Below are 17,368 nucleotides of genomic sequence, written 5' to 3'. Positions count from 1 at the left end.
GACTCCCCAGTAACAAGCCGCCAGCGGGTCTGCTGTTTTTTCAAATGTTTCAACCCAGCTGCAGTTGCACTCCAGCAAGAGCAGGGCTCACCTTTGGGCGGCCTGGGTGGGGGCGCTGGCCTGTACAGTCCTCTGCATGGAGGGGGGGGAAACCAGACTGGGAAAGCAATTTGCTCTGCTGATGAGGTGTTAGGGCTGCATCGACACGCACCGGCTGGAAACGACTGACCAAAACCGTAGTTTAACCAGGCCGTAAGCACAGTGCCCCAGCAGGAGCAGCCCTGTGCACCTTTGAGGTTCTGGGGCTCCCTGTGAAGGCATGGCCCCGTGGCACCCTGATCACATCCTAGCCAGCACCGCAGCTCCCAGCCCACCTTGACAGAGCTGCTGTTTGGCTTCCTAAGCACAAGTGGGACCTGCGCTAAAGGCATTGGAGCAGGGCTGCCTTGGCAGGAGGCATCCATGGAATTGGCATGAAATGGAGCAGATGGCAGCTGCCTTCCTCTTCAGTGTCCCAGCGGGCAGTGCAGGCTGCAAGTCCCAGCAGGCTGCAAGTCCCGGCGGGCAGTGCAGGCCAGCCACCGTGCTTAGGCTGGAGCTGGGCTCCCAGAGGCCTGCACCTTGCTCAGGTGCTAGGCCTGGGCCAGCCAAGGGATCTCTACAGCCCAGGAGCTGCGGTGCCTTTCCTGTCTGCTTGCCCCAGTAGCATGTGAGCCCTTAGCCACAGTGCCCCTACCCCGGCAGAGGGGCCATGCGCTCAGGGCAGGTTCCAGAAAGCCCCCCTGGGCCCCGGAGATGAGCATGCAGCTGCTTTACCTTGCCGAAAGGCCCGGGCGCACTGCTCCGCGTTGCTCACCAGGGCGTCGGCGTTCTGCACAATCACTGGCAGCCTGGCATACCAGTTCCTGAGCACGTCCTGCAAGGGGAGGCCAGCCATGAACTGCATCACCTTCACCTGCCTTCCCAGCCCGAGGGGCCCTGCCCTGCTACTGGACCCCCACCCCCAGCACTCGGGGATGCACCAGGAAAACAGGAGTGAGCCTGTTTCCCATCTGTTCAGTGCAGCTCCCAGCACCTTTGCTGGTCCAGGGATCTTGGGGGGGAGGGGAGGAGTTGTGCGATGGCCGGGGCGGCTCCTCCAAGCTGGCAGAAACGAGCTGGGACTTAACCCCTGAAGCTGGGCTACTGGCCCTGGATCCAGCTGTGACCCATCCCCAGCACCTGAACCAGCTCGGCCCTGAAAAGGGGCAGCAGCACATGGAACCGAAGGGAAATGGGCAGAGGTGGCTCTGCAGGGCCCCTGGCTCAGACGTTCTCTGGGGACCCAGGCAGGCCTGAGGGGGCAGCGAGCCTCACCCCTTGCTGTGGCAGGCAAGGCAAGGCTCCTCTGCGAGCTTTAATACCCCTTCCTTCCCCCCAGCGCAGGCAGGGGCTCGGGTTAAGGCCCATCTCCACTCCGCTGCATGGACTCCCGCTGCCTCAGAGCCCCCCTGCCGTGCCTCAAGTGGGGGAGGCAGGGCCCCTGCCAGGTGACCCCGAACTCTCGCTGCCAGCAGCTACGTTCCAGGCACGGAACCAATCGTCGGGCAGGGCTCTGCCCGCTAGAGGTGGGAGCTGCTGTCTGACAGCCCTGCGCTCTGCTCCTGCTGTTGGACACCTGGCTGTCCTGCAGGCTGGCCCAGATTCTGCTGTTCCCCTGCCTAAGGCTCCCCTGCTGCTGGAGCTGCCCCCGCTAGCAGAGAGTAGGGGCAGGGGGCTCCAGGCCCCATGGGGAGCCCAATTGCTGAGCAGGATCCTGAGGGGTTGTGTGAGAATGATTTGCAGCCTGGCCTCTATCCAGAGCAGTTTAGGGAAACCCCCCATTTGCGGGCGCTGTGAGCTGCTCTCCAGAGCATGGGAAGGCGGCGCCCAGGTTGTTTCTATGAATTACAAATAAAGAAAATCCTAGTGTGACTAAGTATCCCTGCTCAGCCCTGGGCACTGTCCCCGGGCACTGTCCCCTTGCACTGGGTATGTCTGACCAGCCACCTTCCCATGTGAGCCGTGGACTGAGCACTGGACAGCTGCTCCTGGGAGCCAGCCATCACTTTCACTGCAGCGGGGACAGAGCCAAGGGAGGGACACAGCCAGTTCCTTGCAATGAGCCACAGCTGTGCAGGATGGGGCCGTCTGGCTGCCTGTGCCCATGCAGCACCTAGCGCAGCAGGGGCTGGGTCCATGGCTGGGCACCTGGGTCCTAGACTAATGTCCTAATAAAGCTGGGGCCAACAAACTAAGCAGGGGGCTGGGAGCAGGGTTCTAGGCTTGGCTCAGCTGCATCGGACAGGGGCAGGTCATTTCCCAGCTCTGGCCCTCAGCTGTGGACCAGGGAGAGGAGTGACCCTGCCCTGTAGAGCACTGGGAGAGTTAGAGCGAGGGAAGGCTGAACTGCTGTTGGAAGAGGCTGCTATATCTGCCCACGCCTGCTGGGGCCTTGCTGGGGGCTGGGTGGGGAATGCCCCCCGAGGCATGGAGGGGCACATGCTTTACCTGGAGCAAGTTGCGGGCCAGCCGAGTCTTCCCTGTGTAAATCAGGAGCAGGTGCTGGTTCAGGGTCTGGGGAAAGCCTTCCGGCACGGGGATCTGCTCCACCTCTACCTTCAGGGGCAGCAGGGCCTTTGACCTCCCGATCTTGATGCCTGGCACAAGCCCGCCAACCTGGTCCTGCCATCCCCCTCCTGCCAGCAACAGGGCCCGTTACACAGCAGCAGGCCGCAAGGACACTAATGGTTTCAGGCCCAGCCCTGCAGCCGAGGGGAATTTTGCGCCATTGTGCACGCACAGAATTAATACTCCCCACAGACTTTCTTTCCTCCGCAGAGTAATTGATTCTGACGGGAAGGTGAAGGGAAGCTGCAATTACACCTTCAGCCGCCCAGGGGCTGATGTGGCACCCGAAGAAAGGGCAGCAGGCTCATGGGTTGGAGCAGCCAGCCATGGAGGGGGAGGGGGCAGAGGCTGCCTTCTTCACAGTGCCCTGCCCGCATGGCCAGGTGAGGAGACGTAGGCTATGGGGGACTGGAGAGAGCGGGGCACATGGGGCTGCTGGCTGGGGGAGTCACACAAGTTCAGAAGGGCTAGTGAGGGGGACAGACTGAGGCAGCGGCAAGGAGCTAGTGGGGTGGCAGGATTGAGCCAGGGGCTGAATGGGAGGTGGTGCAGGGCCACATGGGGATGGGGAGTAGTGTGGGGTGCAGGGACACATGGGGTCTGGGGCAGCTATGCCTGGCTGGGTGAGGGTGCAGGGCCACATGGGGATGGGGGGGAGTTGGGAGTGCAGGGGCCACATGGGGGACGTGTAGCTATGCCTGGCTGAATGGGGGTGCAGGGACACTTGGGGACAGGGGCAGATGTACCTGACTGAATGGGAGAGGCTACAGGTCGGCCAGGGTCTGCATGAGGGAGGCTCCCCAACTCCCCGCACAAATCTATTCCATACTTCTCCCACCCACACCCAGCAACCCTCTAGGTTCACTCCCAGGCTCCTCTCTCCCTCAGCTCCTCTGCTACCCGACTCCCACAAGCCCTTGCACTGCTTTTGAACAGAGCAGTAAATACGTTTCCGTACTGCAGTTTAAATGAATTATTACTCAAAGTTCTGAATTAAGCCAAGTGAGGAATCTATTTGTCAAAAAACATTTCCTGAATCTTTTTGTTGTCTGGATTGTTACCCACAGACCTGCTGACAACTATTTTGAAATAAATTGAAACTGGCGTGATTATATTGTGTTATTTTGACATTTTCAGAATTTTAAAATCTTGGGTGCAGAATTTTGAATGTGCAGGTGCAGAAGTCACCCAGGAGTTGGACAGGCAGGATATTGGGGAAGGCCCTGGCAGTGTGCTGCTGAGGGGCCGGCTGGAGGGAAGAGGGAGGCGGGCTGCTTGGTTGGGGACCGGGAACTGATCAAACAGCCCCTGTGGAGGCTAGCAGGGGGACAGGCAGCGTGCACCACGAGGGATAATGCTGCCTGTTGCTGAGATAGCCTGAACCAGCAGGGCAGAATAAGGGGCCGAAGCAGCCGGGGCCATGGGGCAGGCTGGCCTGTGGGGCAGTTCAAACCTCCAGCTGTGTGGCGAGGCCGGGTCCGCGGGCGGGGCAGCGAGAATGGCAGAGAGGCAGTGTGTCTGACGGGCCAGGGCTGTGCAGCGCAGAGGCAGCCTGGGATGGCGTACCCCAGCTGCCACAGGCTCATGCCACCCTTGCCCCACACATCCTGGTCAGGGGGTCCATTCAGGCAGCCGGGCCAGACCATGGCAGACCCCCCCCCCCCCCCAAAAAAAAAAACACACCGGTCTCTGTGCCGTTACCTGTGGTGAGCACCTGCTCCAGATGCAGCACGGCGTGGATAAGGGACTCTGCGTTGGCAGATTTCCCGGCCGCCCGGTACAGTGCCGCCATCACTGCCCCAGCCAGGATGCTGCTGGTGCCTGGAGGAGCCAAAGACGGGGCAGGGAGGTGAGGCAGAGGGTGCATGGGGACCACTTCTGAGCCATGGCCCATGAAACGACCCTGCGCCCCGCAGGGCAGGGCAGGGCAGGGCAGGGCAGGGCCATGGGGGCCGTAGCTAGGTTACGTCCCCACCTCCCAGAGCAGCTGCAGAGATGCAAGAGGACGTAAGCAGCTCTCTGTGCTGGGTGGCCCCTGTAATCCCCATGCTCTGCATTGCCAGGCTGGAGGGAACTGGCCTGCAGAGCACAGCAAGGAAGCCACAGAAAGAAGCTTGGATCCCTCCCCAGCGGCCGAGCCCATGGCCCCTCCCTCAAGGCGTCCAGCATGCTGTGCCCAAGCAGGAGGCCCGGAGCCAGAGAGCGAGTTTCTCCTGAGTGCCCGAGGGCACGGCCGGGGAGTGCATCCCCACAGGCCCGGTTGGGGGAGCCCCAGCCCCAGCCATGCTGCTGTTCAACATCCCTCACTCTGTTAGGAGTGACCAGCCAGGCCCAAGAACGTGACCAGGGCAGGCCTGGCTGCGAATGTCTTTCCTGTAGCCTCCTACGGGAACTGAAGCCAAGCCCCAGAGCTCTCCTGGGCTAGGGTTACCTACGCTCGCTGCCCAGACTGTGCCCTGTGCAAATGGGAGCCACGAACATACCCAGGCCGGATCCATGGGGCAGGCTGGACCAGCTGTGCACTTCAAATCCTCCACCAAAGCACTCCAGCAGCTGGGCCTGCAAGGGCTTCTGGGAAGCGAGGGTGACAATCTGGGTGCAGATGAAAGCCGCTTTCAGCAAGGCCCCTGGAAAGGAGAGGGGAACCCCTGAAAGGCAGGTCAGCATGGCCATGCCCTGGCCACCAAGCCCCTGCTGGGTTAACCCCTACACTGCCAGCAGACTAACATGGTGCCCAGCCAGGTCACGGCTGCTGGGTCAGCCATTAGCACAAGCTCCTGACAGGCGGGTGCTCATAGAGACCCCACCCAGGCCAGCCAGGGCATGGGCAGAGCTGCAGCCCCAGCTCGGAGGCCTGCTCTCCCCATGGCACGGATCAGCAGGTCCTGGAGGAGGGGGAGGGGGGGACTTGCTGAGCCGATGGTCCCCCCGGGGCTGGCTCATTTTGGTGGGGCTGCTGGCACGGGAAAGGTGCCAACAGCCTCACTGTCCGGAACAAGCAGCAACAGGATGAGCATCTCCATCCCCAGTGGCGCCTGGGCTGTCTGTGCTACGCAGGTCTCCAGCCTGGGCCTCTCTTATCCACCCGGCCTCTGTTATCACCTCCCCACCCCTGACGGGCAGGGCAGGGCTATCACACCATTGCACAGAGGGGGAGTTGAGGCACAGACAGGCTAGGGGACTTGCCCCTGGCCCCACAGGAAGTCTGTAGCAGAATAGGGACTAAACCCAGCCCCTGACCAGCACCAAACTCACTGGGCCATCCTTGGCCACCCGCCCTGGCAGTGGGTTTTGTGCTGCAGGCTGCTGTCTGCTAGGGATGAGCCCCCCCAACTCCTCTACTGGCCACAGTACGGCCAGCCGCAGGGGAGGGTTCAGTGGCGAAGCTCGGGGAATGGTTCCCCAGACAGCGATCTGGCCCATTCCTGATCCCCCGGGACATCCTGCTTCTTGCGTTTAACTCTGCACAATTTCACCCCCCGCCCAGCCCACAGAACCCCTCTGGCACCAGGTGGATGTCATTCCTGCCAGCCTGACCGGGAACGGACCCCGCTTCTGAGACCTGCAGTGGATGCAGGCATGCAAGCCAGCTGGGGGGATGGCCCGTCTTGGTGCTAGGGGGGTGCAGCACAGGTCACTACTTGGCGCCCCCCAGGGGCCAATATGAGAATAACCCTGGAGAATTCACAAGCACCAGTGACCCACTCTCTGCCACCCATGGGGCACTGCAAGTGACCCCCAGCCCCTTTCCTGGGCTGCGGAGCAGCTGGTGAGCAGCGGGGTGGGTCTTACCTGGTGCGTGAGGCTGGCAGTAATCTTGCAGGTCCTCCAGGTCCTGGCACACCAGCTCCAGCACCACCTCGCCCTCCAGAGCGCCGCTAGCACTGACCAGCCGGAGCTCCGGCTCAGCGATGCGCCGGGCCCGGGCCCCGATTGGTCTGCGCCCATCCACCAGGATGGCAATGTCCACCACGGCGCCCCCGTGCTCGTACGTGATTGGAGGAGTGTCACTCCAGCCACCTGCAAGGCACAGAGGGGTGCGCACTCAACGGACCCTCATGCAGGACGGCCACCCACAGACCAGCCCTCATCTCCTGTCCTCTCCAGGCAGTGCTATAACACCCCCCCTTAGATTCCTTCTCCCTACCCGCCTTCCCCATGCTGTCCGCCATGCAGGGCATGACCTCCAGAGCCCAATAAGCCAGGCCATATCTCCCCGTCCAAGTCCCTCTTAAAGGCAGCATCCACAAGCCACCCTCCTGTGAGACACCTTAAACAGATGAGCATGAACCCAGGAAACCTCCTGCCCCAAGCCCTCTCCGGAGAGGGCCGGCCTGGTCCGTGTGTAGCCTGGAAACACTGAGCTTGGCACGGGCGTTCAACCGTATTTCTGTGGCAGCTGCTGCTTGCTGGGGCGGTGCATTGCTGGAGCTCAGCTGTCGGGGAATGGTGGTCGGCGAGCCATGTGCCTGTTTACAACCAGTGCTGTCCACCAGCTGTGCGCTGCTCCCTTCGCACCAGGGCTCCCTGCAGCCCCGGCCCTGCCCTGGTGGCCAGGCCAGAAGAGAAAGCCCTTGAACTGGGGCCTATGGAAGCTGCTCCCACCCCGAGGTGCTCACCAGAGACGTCTATCCGGGCAGGGCACTCCACCAGCACCCAGTGACCGACAGGAGGGGGCTCCTCCGGCCCGACGCTGATGAACCGGCATGCCGACATCACAGCCTGGCGGATCAGGATCTGCTCGGCCCCCTCGTAGTGCCGGGCGGCCCTCACCAGCAGCGCCGGCCTGAAACGGCAGGGGGAGATACGCACCACTCACCAGCTGGCAGAGAGCACCATTGGAGCGTCTTCCTCCAGGCATGCCAGCGGCACGGCCACAGTTAGCGGCTCTGACAACACTGAGCAGAAACACGCTCGACTGGCTACAGGACGGCAGTGGTGCCCATGTCGGCCTTTGGCACAGGTTGTCATGGTTACTGACCACCTAGTGCGTGGCTGGGTCCTTAGTCGATCTGCCAGCCACAGTCCAGGGCTGCAGAGATAGAGATGCCCAGGAACATCAGTCAGCCCAGCACAAAGCCCCCTGCAGAGACACAGGGCTGATGCCCAGCAGTGTCCTTAGCATCAGCTGGAGAGTTTATGGATTTCCAGCAGGACCTGGGACTAGGGTGACCAGATGTCCCAATTTTATAGGGACAGTCCTGATTTTTGGGTCTCTCTCTTACATAGGCTCCTACTACCTCCCACCCCGTTCCGATTTTTCACATTTGCTGTCTGGTCACCCTACCTGGGACCCAAGCTGCTGGTGAGGAGGGGCAATCAGTCCCCTACCTAGAGCAGGGGGATCAGGCCAGTCTGTCAGTGAATGGCTGACAGCCCTGAGACCTCACAGCAAACCCCGCTGCCTGCTGCAGAAAGGCCATGAGACAGGGCTGGAAATGCGGCAAAATGGTGGTGACATCCCTGCAGACCCGGTGGGGAACCCTGGTCCATTCAGGGGGGAGAGCCCAGCGTCACAGCCCCCAACACAACATCTCTGCCACTCCCGCTGGCTCCCGGGCAGCAAGGGCCCAGCAGCCCAGTCTGTTCAGCCATACCTGCCCAGCCATTTCCTCCTCTCTTTGGCGAGCGCCTTCACTCCCTCAGCGATGTTGCCTCTCTCCAGCTGCTGGAAGGCTGGGGCCCACTCCCGGTTGGCGGCTGGCCCACTCCGTAAGCCCCCGTCCCCTTTGGCCATGCAGCCCAGCACGTCGGCGATGCAGGCGAGAGCCCGGGCTGCCACCCCAGGGTCAGCAGTAACAGATGCCACTGTGAAGCAAAAGGAAGCCATCAGAGCGGAAGTCAGTCACGGCCCAGCAAGCTGGAGCCTTAGAGAGCCGCTGTCCATGGCAGGATTTCTTGCCTCCTCATCTAGCATGAAAGTTACCGTCTTCTTCTGCCCCCCAAGCCCCTCCAGCCACTAATCTACAGTTGTCCTGAACCAGAGCACACCCCCCTGTCCCTGAGTGGAATGAGTTTGCTGGGTCTCAGCCCAGTGCCCACGTCCCATGACCCACCATCATCAACTCCCTTATTGACTATCCTGGGTGGATCCAAGGGCTGAATGAGGCAAGGAGTGAACTCCCTCCCTTGTGCTAACCGGGGGTGGGGCACTGAGCTGGGGCAGCCCACAGAAGCTGGCACTGCCAATGCCGGTGCAGTGCCTGTTCTGGAGATAAATAAAAGCAGCAAAGAGTCCTGTGGCACTTTATAGACTGACAGACGTTTTGGAGCATGAGCTTTCATGGGTGAATACCCACTTCGTCGGGTGCATGTAGTGGAAATTACTACATGGATTCTGGACATAGAGGCGCTCAAGCCGGCACCTTTCTGCAGCACATCTACAATGGACCTATGCTCTGGTAGCCCACCTCGCCAGGGCAAGCCCATTTCCACTTCCCAAAGCCCGCAGGGCCTGGCAATTCCAGGAGCAGAAGAGTTATTTGGCGCTACTTATTTGCATGCTGTTACCCAGCATGCTCTGCCCGCTCATAGCCACAGGCCAGGCTAGCTGGAAACCCACTGTCTGCCACAACGGAAAGTGCGCTCAGGCTTTGGCTTCCACACGGCTTCGCTAGCGAGAACGGGAGGAAACTCTGCCCTCCAGCAGACTCCGTAAGCCACGTGCCTGAGGGATGTTCAAAGTGGCCACATTCCTCTCCAGAGGTGAGTGCATGGCAGGGGAGGGGGAAGGGACTGTGGTGCCGTCTGTTCAGCTGTCTGGGACCCGGCGTTACACAGGGGATGGAGAACACCCTGTAGCCAACTGCAAAGACAGCAGGAGAGACTCAGAGACGCACAGTGTGATCCGCAAAGATGGAATCCGGCAGGCCTCTGGGCTGACATCCCAGTGACTAGTCCCCTGGCCGCTGTAAGGGCTGCACAGCTGGCTTAGCAAGGGAGAGTGACCGGCTGTGTTCAAGGGTCCCCACCAATGCCCAAATCCACCAGCGCTCGTGGGCCTGCACAGGGGCTAAATCACCGTAGGGCTGGAGTCTGCTTCCTGACGGCCCAGAGCAGCACGTGTGGCTGACACGAAGGTCACATGCAGCCACAGGCAGCCGCCCGCCCAGCTCTCACCCTGGTCCAGAGTGCTCAGCATGGCCTCCTGGTAGCCCTCGTTGACAGCCGTGCGGATCAGTGGCAGGAGGCTGCAGTCCCTGTGTTCCAGCAGCACCCCGCGTAGCTTGCCCTGTGCCTGGCGGAAGAAGAGCGCCCGGCGGGACGCCAGCTCCACCTCCTGGTCTAGGCACATCAGCAGCTGCTCCCAGGACATGCGCCACGAGGCTCGCCACTGCCCCAGCCCCTCGCCCTCCTGGGAGCCCAGGAACCGCAGCACGTCCTGGACCCCCAGGGGCTCGGCAGCGTGCAGAACAGGGAAGAGGCGGGCGTTCAGCAGGCAGCGGCTCCTCCGCGGGACCTCGGAGCCCCAGAGATCCCCCTCCCTGCCGGAGTGAGAAGCAGCCTCAGAGAGCGGGCACCACGCTGCCATGTGCAACGGGGGCCGGAGGCCTAGGCAGTGGGCATCTGCCCCTCTAGCCTCCCTACCTACAAAAAGAGCCTCAGTTCTGCCCCAGGGAAAGCAGATCCTGAGAGGCCTGCACCTCCCGAAGGCACAGGGAGAGGGAATCATGGAGCTGAAGCTCCTGTTAGCTCTCTGCTGCCTCCTCACCAGCTGGACAGCGCCGTGCCCAGGATGACTGGCCGCAAGTTTTGGAGGATAGCTGCTGCCCTGCCCTGCCCCCATTCTGCACTGCTGGGATAGAGCCTCCTCCATGCAGACTGAAAGCAGGAGTCAGTCACTATAGCCTCTTCCTCTGCCAGCTGGAGGGAGATGCTCCAAGGCAGGGGTCGGCAACCTTTCAGAAGTGCTGTGCCGAGTCTTCATTTATTCATTCTAATTTAACGTTTCACATGCCAGTAATACATTTTAATGTTTTTGGTCTCTTTCTATAAGTCTATAATATATAACTAAGCTATTGTTGTATGTAAAGTAAATAAGATTTTTAAAATGTTTAAGAAGCTTCATTTAAAATTAAAATAAAATGCAGAGCCCCCCCCAGATCTGTGGCCAGGACCCGGGCAGCGTGAGTGCCACTGAAAAATCAGCTCGCGTGCTGCCTTCGGCACGTGTGCCATAGGTTGCCTACCCCTGCTCTAAGGAGACCAGCTGTGACGGGCTCACAGCTCCTGCCCTGCCAGCCTCTCCCAGCAGGAGGCGCTGTAGATACACATGCTAGTTACATGGAGAAGCTTCCCAGCTATCTCGTCCCAGCCTCTTGCAGGACAGGTTGCTTTAGGGTGCTGGCTTCATGTAGTCTCACTCTATCCCACTGGGGACCCAGGGGTTGGCACAGCGCTCTGGAGGCCAGTGCATCAGGTAGCTCCTCTCCGCCCCTTTCCATTTCCAGGCAGCATTACAGAGCGAGTTTCCCAGGTCCCAGCCGAGCAGAGTCCAGGGTGCGATGCAGAGGAGGAAAGCAGTTGCTCTCGGATCACTCTGTACCCTATCCAGGACCCTTCTCTGCCCAGCCTGTTTGGTACGTACCGTATCCCCGTCCTGTGGAAGAACTCAGCCCAGGGCACATTCAGGTAGGTGCCGGCCTCCCCGGCAGGGCTCTGTGAGGGAGGAGAGAGGAGCCAGTGAGCAGTGGGATTAGAAGGGGACAGGGCTCGCACCATCGCTGTGGGTTAATCTCTGCCCTCTCCTGGCGGCAGGCCCTATGTTAACCCCACACTGGCTCTCAGGGAGGCAGGGCAGCATCCCTTGCCTTCGCTCCTCCCCCAGAGCACTCAGTCCCCACAGGTGGCCCCCTGTGCCCCATTTCCTTGGCAGATGGTCCTCTCTGCACCTCATAGGGGAATGTTCCTCCCCCACAGGCACCCCCAGCAGGGCCCCCACTCCAGTGGGTAGCCAGGGCCCCGAACCGGGGGAAACACTGATGGTGGTCAGCCTGTAGGTGTGACTGTTCACTGAGGTCACATGACCCTCAGAGCTCCTGGACAGCCCCCCGTCCGGTCTCAGACAGCACCTGCCAGTCGTCGTGGCGCCCGGTCACGGTGAACACCTGGCGCAGCACGTCCCGCAGCCGGATGGCGTGCCCCTGAAGGACCACGTCACGCAGCCGGCAGCGCTGCAGGGCAGGCGAGGAGGAGACGTCCAGCCCCGTGAGGAGGCACCCAGAGCCTATCTGCAAGGGTCCCTGGGAGGGCGACAAAATGGGCTGCTCCAGAAACGTGGGGCGGTGCCGGAGATCCCCACCCCCATCAGAGCTCTGGGAAGCCCCTCCCTCTAATCTAGTCACAACCAGCCCATCATGGTGGTCTCCAGGCGCCCTCCTGCACTGGGGACTCCCAGAGGGAGCTGAAGGCTCAGAAAGACTTTCAATTCCACCCCATACAGCCATACTTTGAATACTGGCAAGGCCGGGGGTGGGGGGAAGGGACAGAGATGGTCACTGGTAAAATCTAGCAATGGGGGATATTGTAGGAGTCCTGCATTCATGCCCTGGGGTCCCTGGCCACAAGGTCACAAATAAGGAGAGGAGCAGGGGCTGAAGCGGGGTAGGTGTGAAGAGACTGGGGGAAGAGACACAGGATCTACATTGGCCTGAACATGCAGAGGGAGGGGACCCCAGCAGCCAGGCCCCAGGCTGGGTTAGAGCGAGAGCCCAAAGCCATAGGGTGATCCAGCCCCGTGCCTGGGAAGCGCATGACCCCCAGGGACCCAGCCGAGTGAGCAGGCCAGGGAAGGGAGCTGTACCTGCAGGTGGCAATGCTGGAGAACGCTTCCGGACTCCACCCGCACGGCTCCTTCCAGCAGGCTGTTGGTGACGGAGCAGCCGTCCTCCAGGAGCTGGGGCTGCTGCGGGAGCAGAAGGAACCAGCGCTCAGAAGTGGGGGAGAGGGGCCCGGCGGGGCAGAGGGAGCTGGGGAGAAGTACTAAGCACTTGCTGAAGGTCCCGCACGGAGGTGGCACTGATGGAGGGTTAGGGGAGCACCAGAGGCTCCAAGCAGATGCAGCCCTGTGCCAAACAGCTGACAGCAGCCAACACAGACACAAGGGGGGAAGGGGAAATTGAGGCCCAGCAAAGGGCAATGACTTGCCCAAGGTTACCCAGCAGGTCCAAGACCAGGCTGGGAACACAGCCCAAGTCTCCCAACCCGCAGGACAGTATCCTACCCAGCAAGCTACACTGCCTCTCCCACAGGGATGGGGTAGTAGTGTAGACGGTGCTGGCGCCTTTCCTGCTATGCTGTCTCAGAGCAGGGCTAGGTGATGAGGCCCAGATGCCACTGGTGCCCCAGGGCAGTGGGGGCAGAAAGGAGATGCCAGGGGGAGGGGCAAGTGGGGGACTTGGAAGGGAGGTACCTACATCTATGTGGGAATGTGCCACTTTGCGGAAGGAGAGGGCGTTGACGGAGCTGGTGCGAAGCGTCAGGTTGTGGATGTGGTCGCTAGCGGCCATAGTCATGTAGTCATAGCAACCGTCAGGTATACACACTGCCGGGAAATGGGAGAGAGGCAACACCATTAATGCACTGCCAGATCTCGGGGGTCTGGGAGGGGGGGCCTGGCAGGCACCAGGGGCCCATCAGGGTGGGGAGGGGAGGGGTAGGAGCACTCTGATCTGGGCAACACCCAGCAGGGTGGGTGCTGGACTGAACCCAGGCCAGAGCACAAGGGGGGCCTTGCCCAGTGGGAGACCGAAGGGATCGGCCCTGGCACCTGGGTGTGACTGGCGGCTGAAGCCCACCAACGAGATCCCGAGGAGCAAACTTGGCCTCACATGCAAGAGGTGAGGGAGGAGGTCGGGGGAGATGCGGAGCACAGAGTCCAAACACCTCCGCGCGGCAGGGACGTGCGCAGCCCCTTGCGCCCCCAGCCCCGCTGGGGTCCTTGGAAGCCCCCCAGTGGGTTAGATGACGAGGCTCTGAAGTTATACAAGCCAAGCAGCCAGTTCTTGCTTACCCTCCCGAGGCTCCTTTAATGACCCCCTATCACCATGCTAGGGCATTGACCCTGAACTGACGGAAACGTGCCAACAATCCTCAATATACTAACGAAGCACCCCTTGACAGCCCGCGTCTCCCCAGCAACCGAAGAGTATTTTGGACCAGTCATGTCCTGTTTCTAACGAGCACAGTTGCAAGCTCCACTGTGGTGGCTTCACACACCGACCAGGACTAAACCTGCCTGGCTTCTGAGTTGTAACAGTCCTTGGAGGAATGGCGGGGAAGGAAACAGGCCCCCCGGTGTCTTCAGAGACTATCCCAAATTCCTTTGCAAGATACCAGCCAAGGAACATCTGCTGGGATACTGGGTGGCTACCAAGGCCCCAGACAGCTCTAGCTGGGGAGGACAGGGGTATGGGGGGCTGGGGCAGCGCTCAGAGGCGGTCACACTCACCCATGCTAAGAGGGATGGCATGGAGGGCCTTCCACAGCACGGAGCGGGCGCTCCTCAGGGCCGCCACCTCCTTGGTATGGCCGCTGCCCACCTCCCGGGTCCTGCCGGTCACAAAGTCCTCCTCAGTCACCCCATCGGCCATGCAGAGCACGATATCGAAGAACAGGGACAGCTGGGGGGAGGCAGAGAATGGAAAACGCTCAGTCTGTGCCCTCCAGCCCTGACCTACAGGCTGGAGACTGACTGCAGCGTGTCTACACTGGGTGGGCCTCACACTGGATACAGGATGACAGCACTGTGGAGGGAGGGTGCCAGGGAAGGGCAGGGCTCCTGGGGTTGGGGATTCCAAGGGAAGACAAAAGAAAAGGGGTGACAGATCCTGAGTCTGTGCCAATGAGCAGGGTTTGGGACGGCGCAGCACCTGGCCCTTGGAATGGCAAGAGAAACTGGCACTGGCTGGTTCGGGAGCTGTGTGACTGGAGCAAGATGGCTGTCACAGACCGCAGGCATCTCTCTGCCCTGCCCCTCCCTGGGCAAAGGGCGAGTGGGATAACTTCCGTCCTCAGCCCCAGGCATAGCAGGATGGAGGGCAGGGGTAGGGCCTGTCCCACTTTCCCCAGGACAGTCCCAGGCCAGCCCTGTGGGGAAAAGGTGGCAGGGGGAGCTCGCGCTAATGTGTGGGGTCTGGAGCACAGGACGGGGGTTTCCCTGGAGCTCCGGGGTCCAGTGATCAAACAGGCCTCAGAGCTCTGTGTTGCCTCCGCAGCACTCCTAGAGACCCGGCTCCCTGCACGGCAGACAAGAGTTAAGAGCCCTGTCCGGGGGACACCCTGCTGCTCAGCTGGGGCGTGGGGTGCAGAGAAGTTTCCACCACAGGGAGTTGGGGGGGTCCGATCAGCCATGATGCTGCACATGCACAGAGTGCCCCCTGCTGGTCACCCAACGCCAGCGTGGGCTGATTTAACCCTTGGTTCCAGGGCCTCCCACTGCCCCTGTGCCAGCAGACCCATCTGCTGGGGGGAGGGGGAAAGGAAGGCCTGAATGCCCTGGCACTGCTTTAGACAGCGATGGAGAGGCGAGGGTAACTAGCACCAGATGACACAATGAGGGGATCCCTTCAGCACCGCTGCTGGCGAACGGCTGAGAGCATCACCTGGATGGACTGGGCCCCCGAATCCAGGCCCAGATAGGTGCAGGCATCCAGAGGAGGGATGACGTGTGTGGACAGGAGCTGCTCTGCGGTTTCCGAGGAGAAGAAGACGACCCCGCACACCTGAAACCACAGAGCTGGCTGGGTGGGGTGTCACTGCAATTCACACCTGGGGGGCCAACTGGGGCCATGCAGAGGATCCCTGCTGCTCACCGCTGCCTCTAGTGGGCAGACTCTCACCTGCATGCTGGTGTGTGATTATGTCACCCCCTAGAGTTACCGATACTAACCCTTTCTGCCAGCAGTGGCTGGTGGCCAGAGTAACTCTCCTGTGGACCAAGGGCTATTAGATTTTGTGGGGCCCCTGTACACAAGTCTTTTTCCTGGGAGGGAGTTTGGTGCAGGAGGGGGCTCCAGGCTGGGGCAGGGGATTTTGGTGCAGGAGGGGGTGCATGGTCTGGGAGGGAGCTTGGGTGCAGGAGGGAGCTCCAGGCTGGTGCAGAGTGTTGGGGTATAGGAGAGTGTGAGTGGTCTGGGAGGGAGTTTGGATGCAGGATGGGGCATGGGGTGCAGGCTCTGGCTGGGAGGCACTTACCACAGGCGGCTCCCGGCCGGCAGCACAGCACGGCTCAGGCAGGCTGCCTCCTTGCCCTGGCCCCACGCCACTCCCGGAAGCGGCTGGTGGCTGGCACGTCTCTGCGCGCCCTTGCAGGGAGGGGGACAGTGTGTCTCTGTGGGCTGCCCACTCCCGCAAGCGCCACCCCTGGTTCCCAGACAATGGGAGCTGCAGGGACGGTGCTGGGAGTGGGGGCAGTGCATGGAGCCGCTTCCCCTCCACCCCTGCCAGTGGCCACAGAGATGTGTCAGCAGCCAGCTGCTTCTGGGAGTGGTGTGGGGCCAGGGCAGGCAGCCTGCACACCCCGGAGATCGCTGCCTGTGATTTAATTTTGTGGGGTGCCCCCTTGAGCTGGGGCCTTGGGCTGCTGCCCCTAAAGTCCCTGCCTTAATCTGGCCCTGCTTGTGGCAACTCCCCTTTGGCTCATAGGCCAGTTTTGAAGAACAAGCCTGTGGTGCCTTCAGCTTGGGAGGAGGCTGTGAGGTAGATCCTGCCCCAGGCCAGGAGCACAGTCGCTCCCCTGTTTGGGCTGCAGACTGTCTCTAAAAGGGCTGGTGCTTTGTCTCCCTGCGGTAGTGTGACCAGATATCCTGATTTTATAGGGACAGTCCCGATATTCGGGGCTTTGTCTTATATAAGCGCCTATTACCCCCACCCCCTCCTGATTTTTCACTCTTGCTCTCTAGTCACCCTCCCCTGAGGTGGCATGGCTCGGTCAGGTCAGAGAGCAGGCACTCCATGGTACCCTAGCCTGTAACATCTGGTTCTCTCTCCTGTCCCCCCAGCAGGAGCAGGATTAGCAGGGTTCGCCCAGGGACAGCTCTGCATTTCCTCTGGGCAGGACCGAAGCAGACTCCAGGGAAGGTCAGAGCTGGATCTGACCCCTGTGGCTAAGGCCCAGGTCTGCGAGGCAGGGCCAGATTCACAGCTGGTCTGACCCTAACAAAGCCAGCAGGGCAGTGCTGAACCCAACCGCTTCCCCAATACACCCAGCGGCAGAGCTCCCCAGCCGTTCCTCCAGCTCCAGCTGGGCCGTTACTTCTCGACAGGCCTGAGTGCCAGCTCTCGGGGGGCAAGCCACTGCCCCTCTCTGCAGCAGTGTCCCCCGCTCGGCATCTCTCTCCACACGAGCTCGTGACACATGCATGTGTCAGCATGGTAACCTCTCCTGTCCACCCCAGGAGGCTGGCGCCATTCCAGTGCAGTGCAAGGAGGGGAGGGACTCATCCAAGGGCATTCAGCAAGTCAGTGGCAGAGGCTAGAGTAGAACCCAGGAGTCCTGGCTCAGAGCCTCCTCCTCTGACTGGCCTTCGTACTCAGTGTCCCAACACATTAGTAAACAGGAACTGCCCCCGATGCCCTATTGCAGGCCATTCCCACTAGCTCTACATCGCGTCAGAGCCCCGGTTTTACCTGCCCGCTATAGCAGCTACCCTAACTGGGAGGACGGTCAGGCCTAGTGGATAGAGCACCAGATTGGAAGGACCTGGGTTCTAGTTGGGTG

At 61.1% G+C, this 17,368-nt stretch overlaps 1 protein-coding gene across 8 annotated transcripts in view; it reads right to left on the bottom strand.

The window, feature by feature from the left end:
- FCSK (fucose kinase) overlaps positions 1 to 17,368 on the bottom strand; it is a 38,351-nt gene that overhangs the window by 1,771 nt on the left and 19,212 nt on the right. For 6 of the 8 annotated variants that reach the window (XM_030581540.1, XM_030581543.1, XM_030581547.1 and 3 more), the window contains 14 exons: positions 15,252 to 15,371; positions 14,099 to 14,270; positions 13,065 to 13,192; positions 12,452 to 12,553; positions 11,721 to 11,891; positions 11,237 to 11,307; positions 9,769 to 10,133; positions 8,247 to 8,457; positions 7,269 to 7,435; positions 6,442 to 6,669; positions 5,133 to 5,276; positions 4,351 to 4,470; positions 2,530 to 2,717; positions 817 to 916 (listed from right to left, as the gene is read on the bottom strand). In XM_030581540.1, coding sequence (XP_030437400.1) covers positions 817 to 916; positions 2,530 to 2,717; positions 4,351 to 4,470; positions 5,133 to 5,276; positions 6,442 to 6,669; positions 7,269 to 7,435; positions 8,247 to 8,457; positions 9,769 to 10,133; positions 11,237 to 11,307; positions 11,721 to 11,891; positions 12,452 to 12,553; positions 13,065 to 13,192; positions 14,099 to 14,270; positions 15,252 to 15,371 — 2,287 coding nt within the window. The remainder of the gene's footprint in view (positions 1 to 816; positions 917 to 2,529; positions 2,718 to 4,350; positions 4,471 to 5,132; positions 5,277 to 6,441; positions 6,670 to 7,268; positions 7,436 to 8,246; positions 8,458 to 9,768; positions 10,134 to 11,236; positions 11,308 to 11,720; positions 11,892 to 12,451; positions 12,554 to 13,064; positions 13,193 to 14,098; positions 14,271 to 15,251; positions 15,372 to 17,368) is intronic. The other 2 variants (XM_030581542.1, XM_030581546.1) reach the window with 2 other exon arrangements.

Source organism: Gopherus evgoodei, chromosome 12 (genome assembly GCF_007399415.2).
Source record: "Gopherus evgoodei ecotype Sinaloan lineage chromosome 12, rGopEvg1_v1.p, whole genome shotgun sequence".
Lineage (NCBI taxonomy): Eukaryota > Metazoa > Chordata > Testudines > Testudinidae > Gopherus > Gopherus evgoodei.
This window is presented reverse-complemented; position numbering and strand designations above follow the sequence as displayed.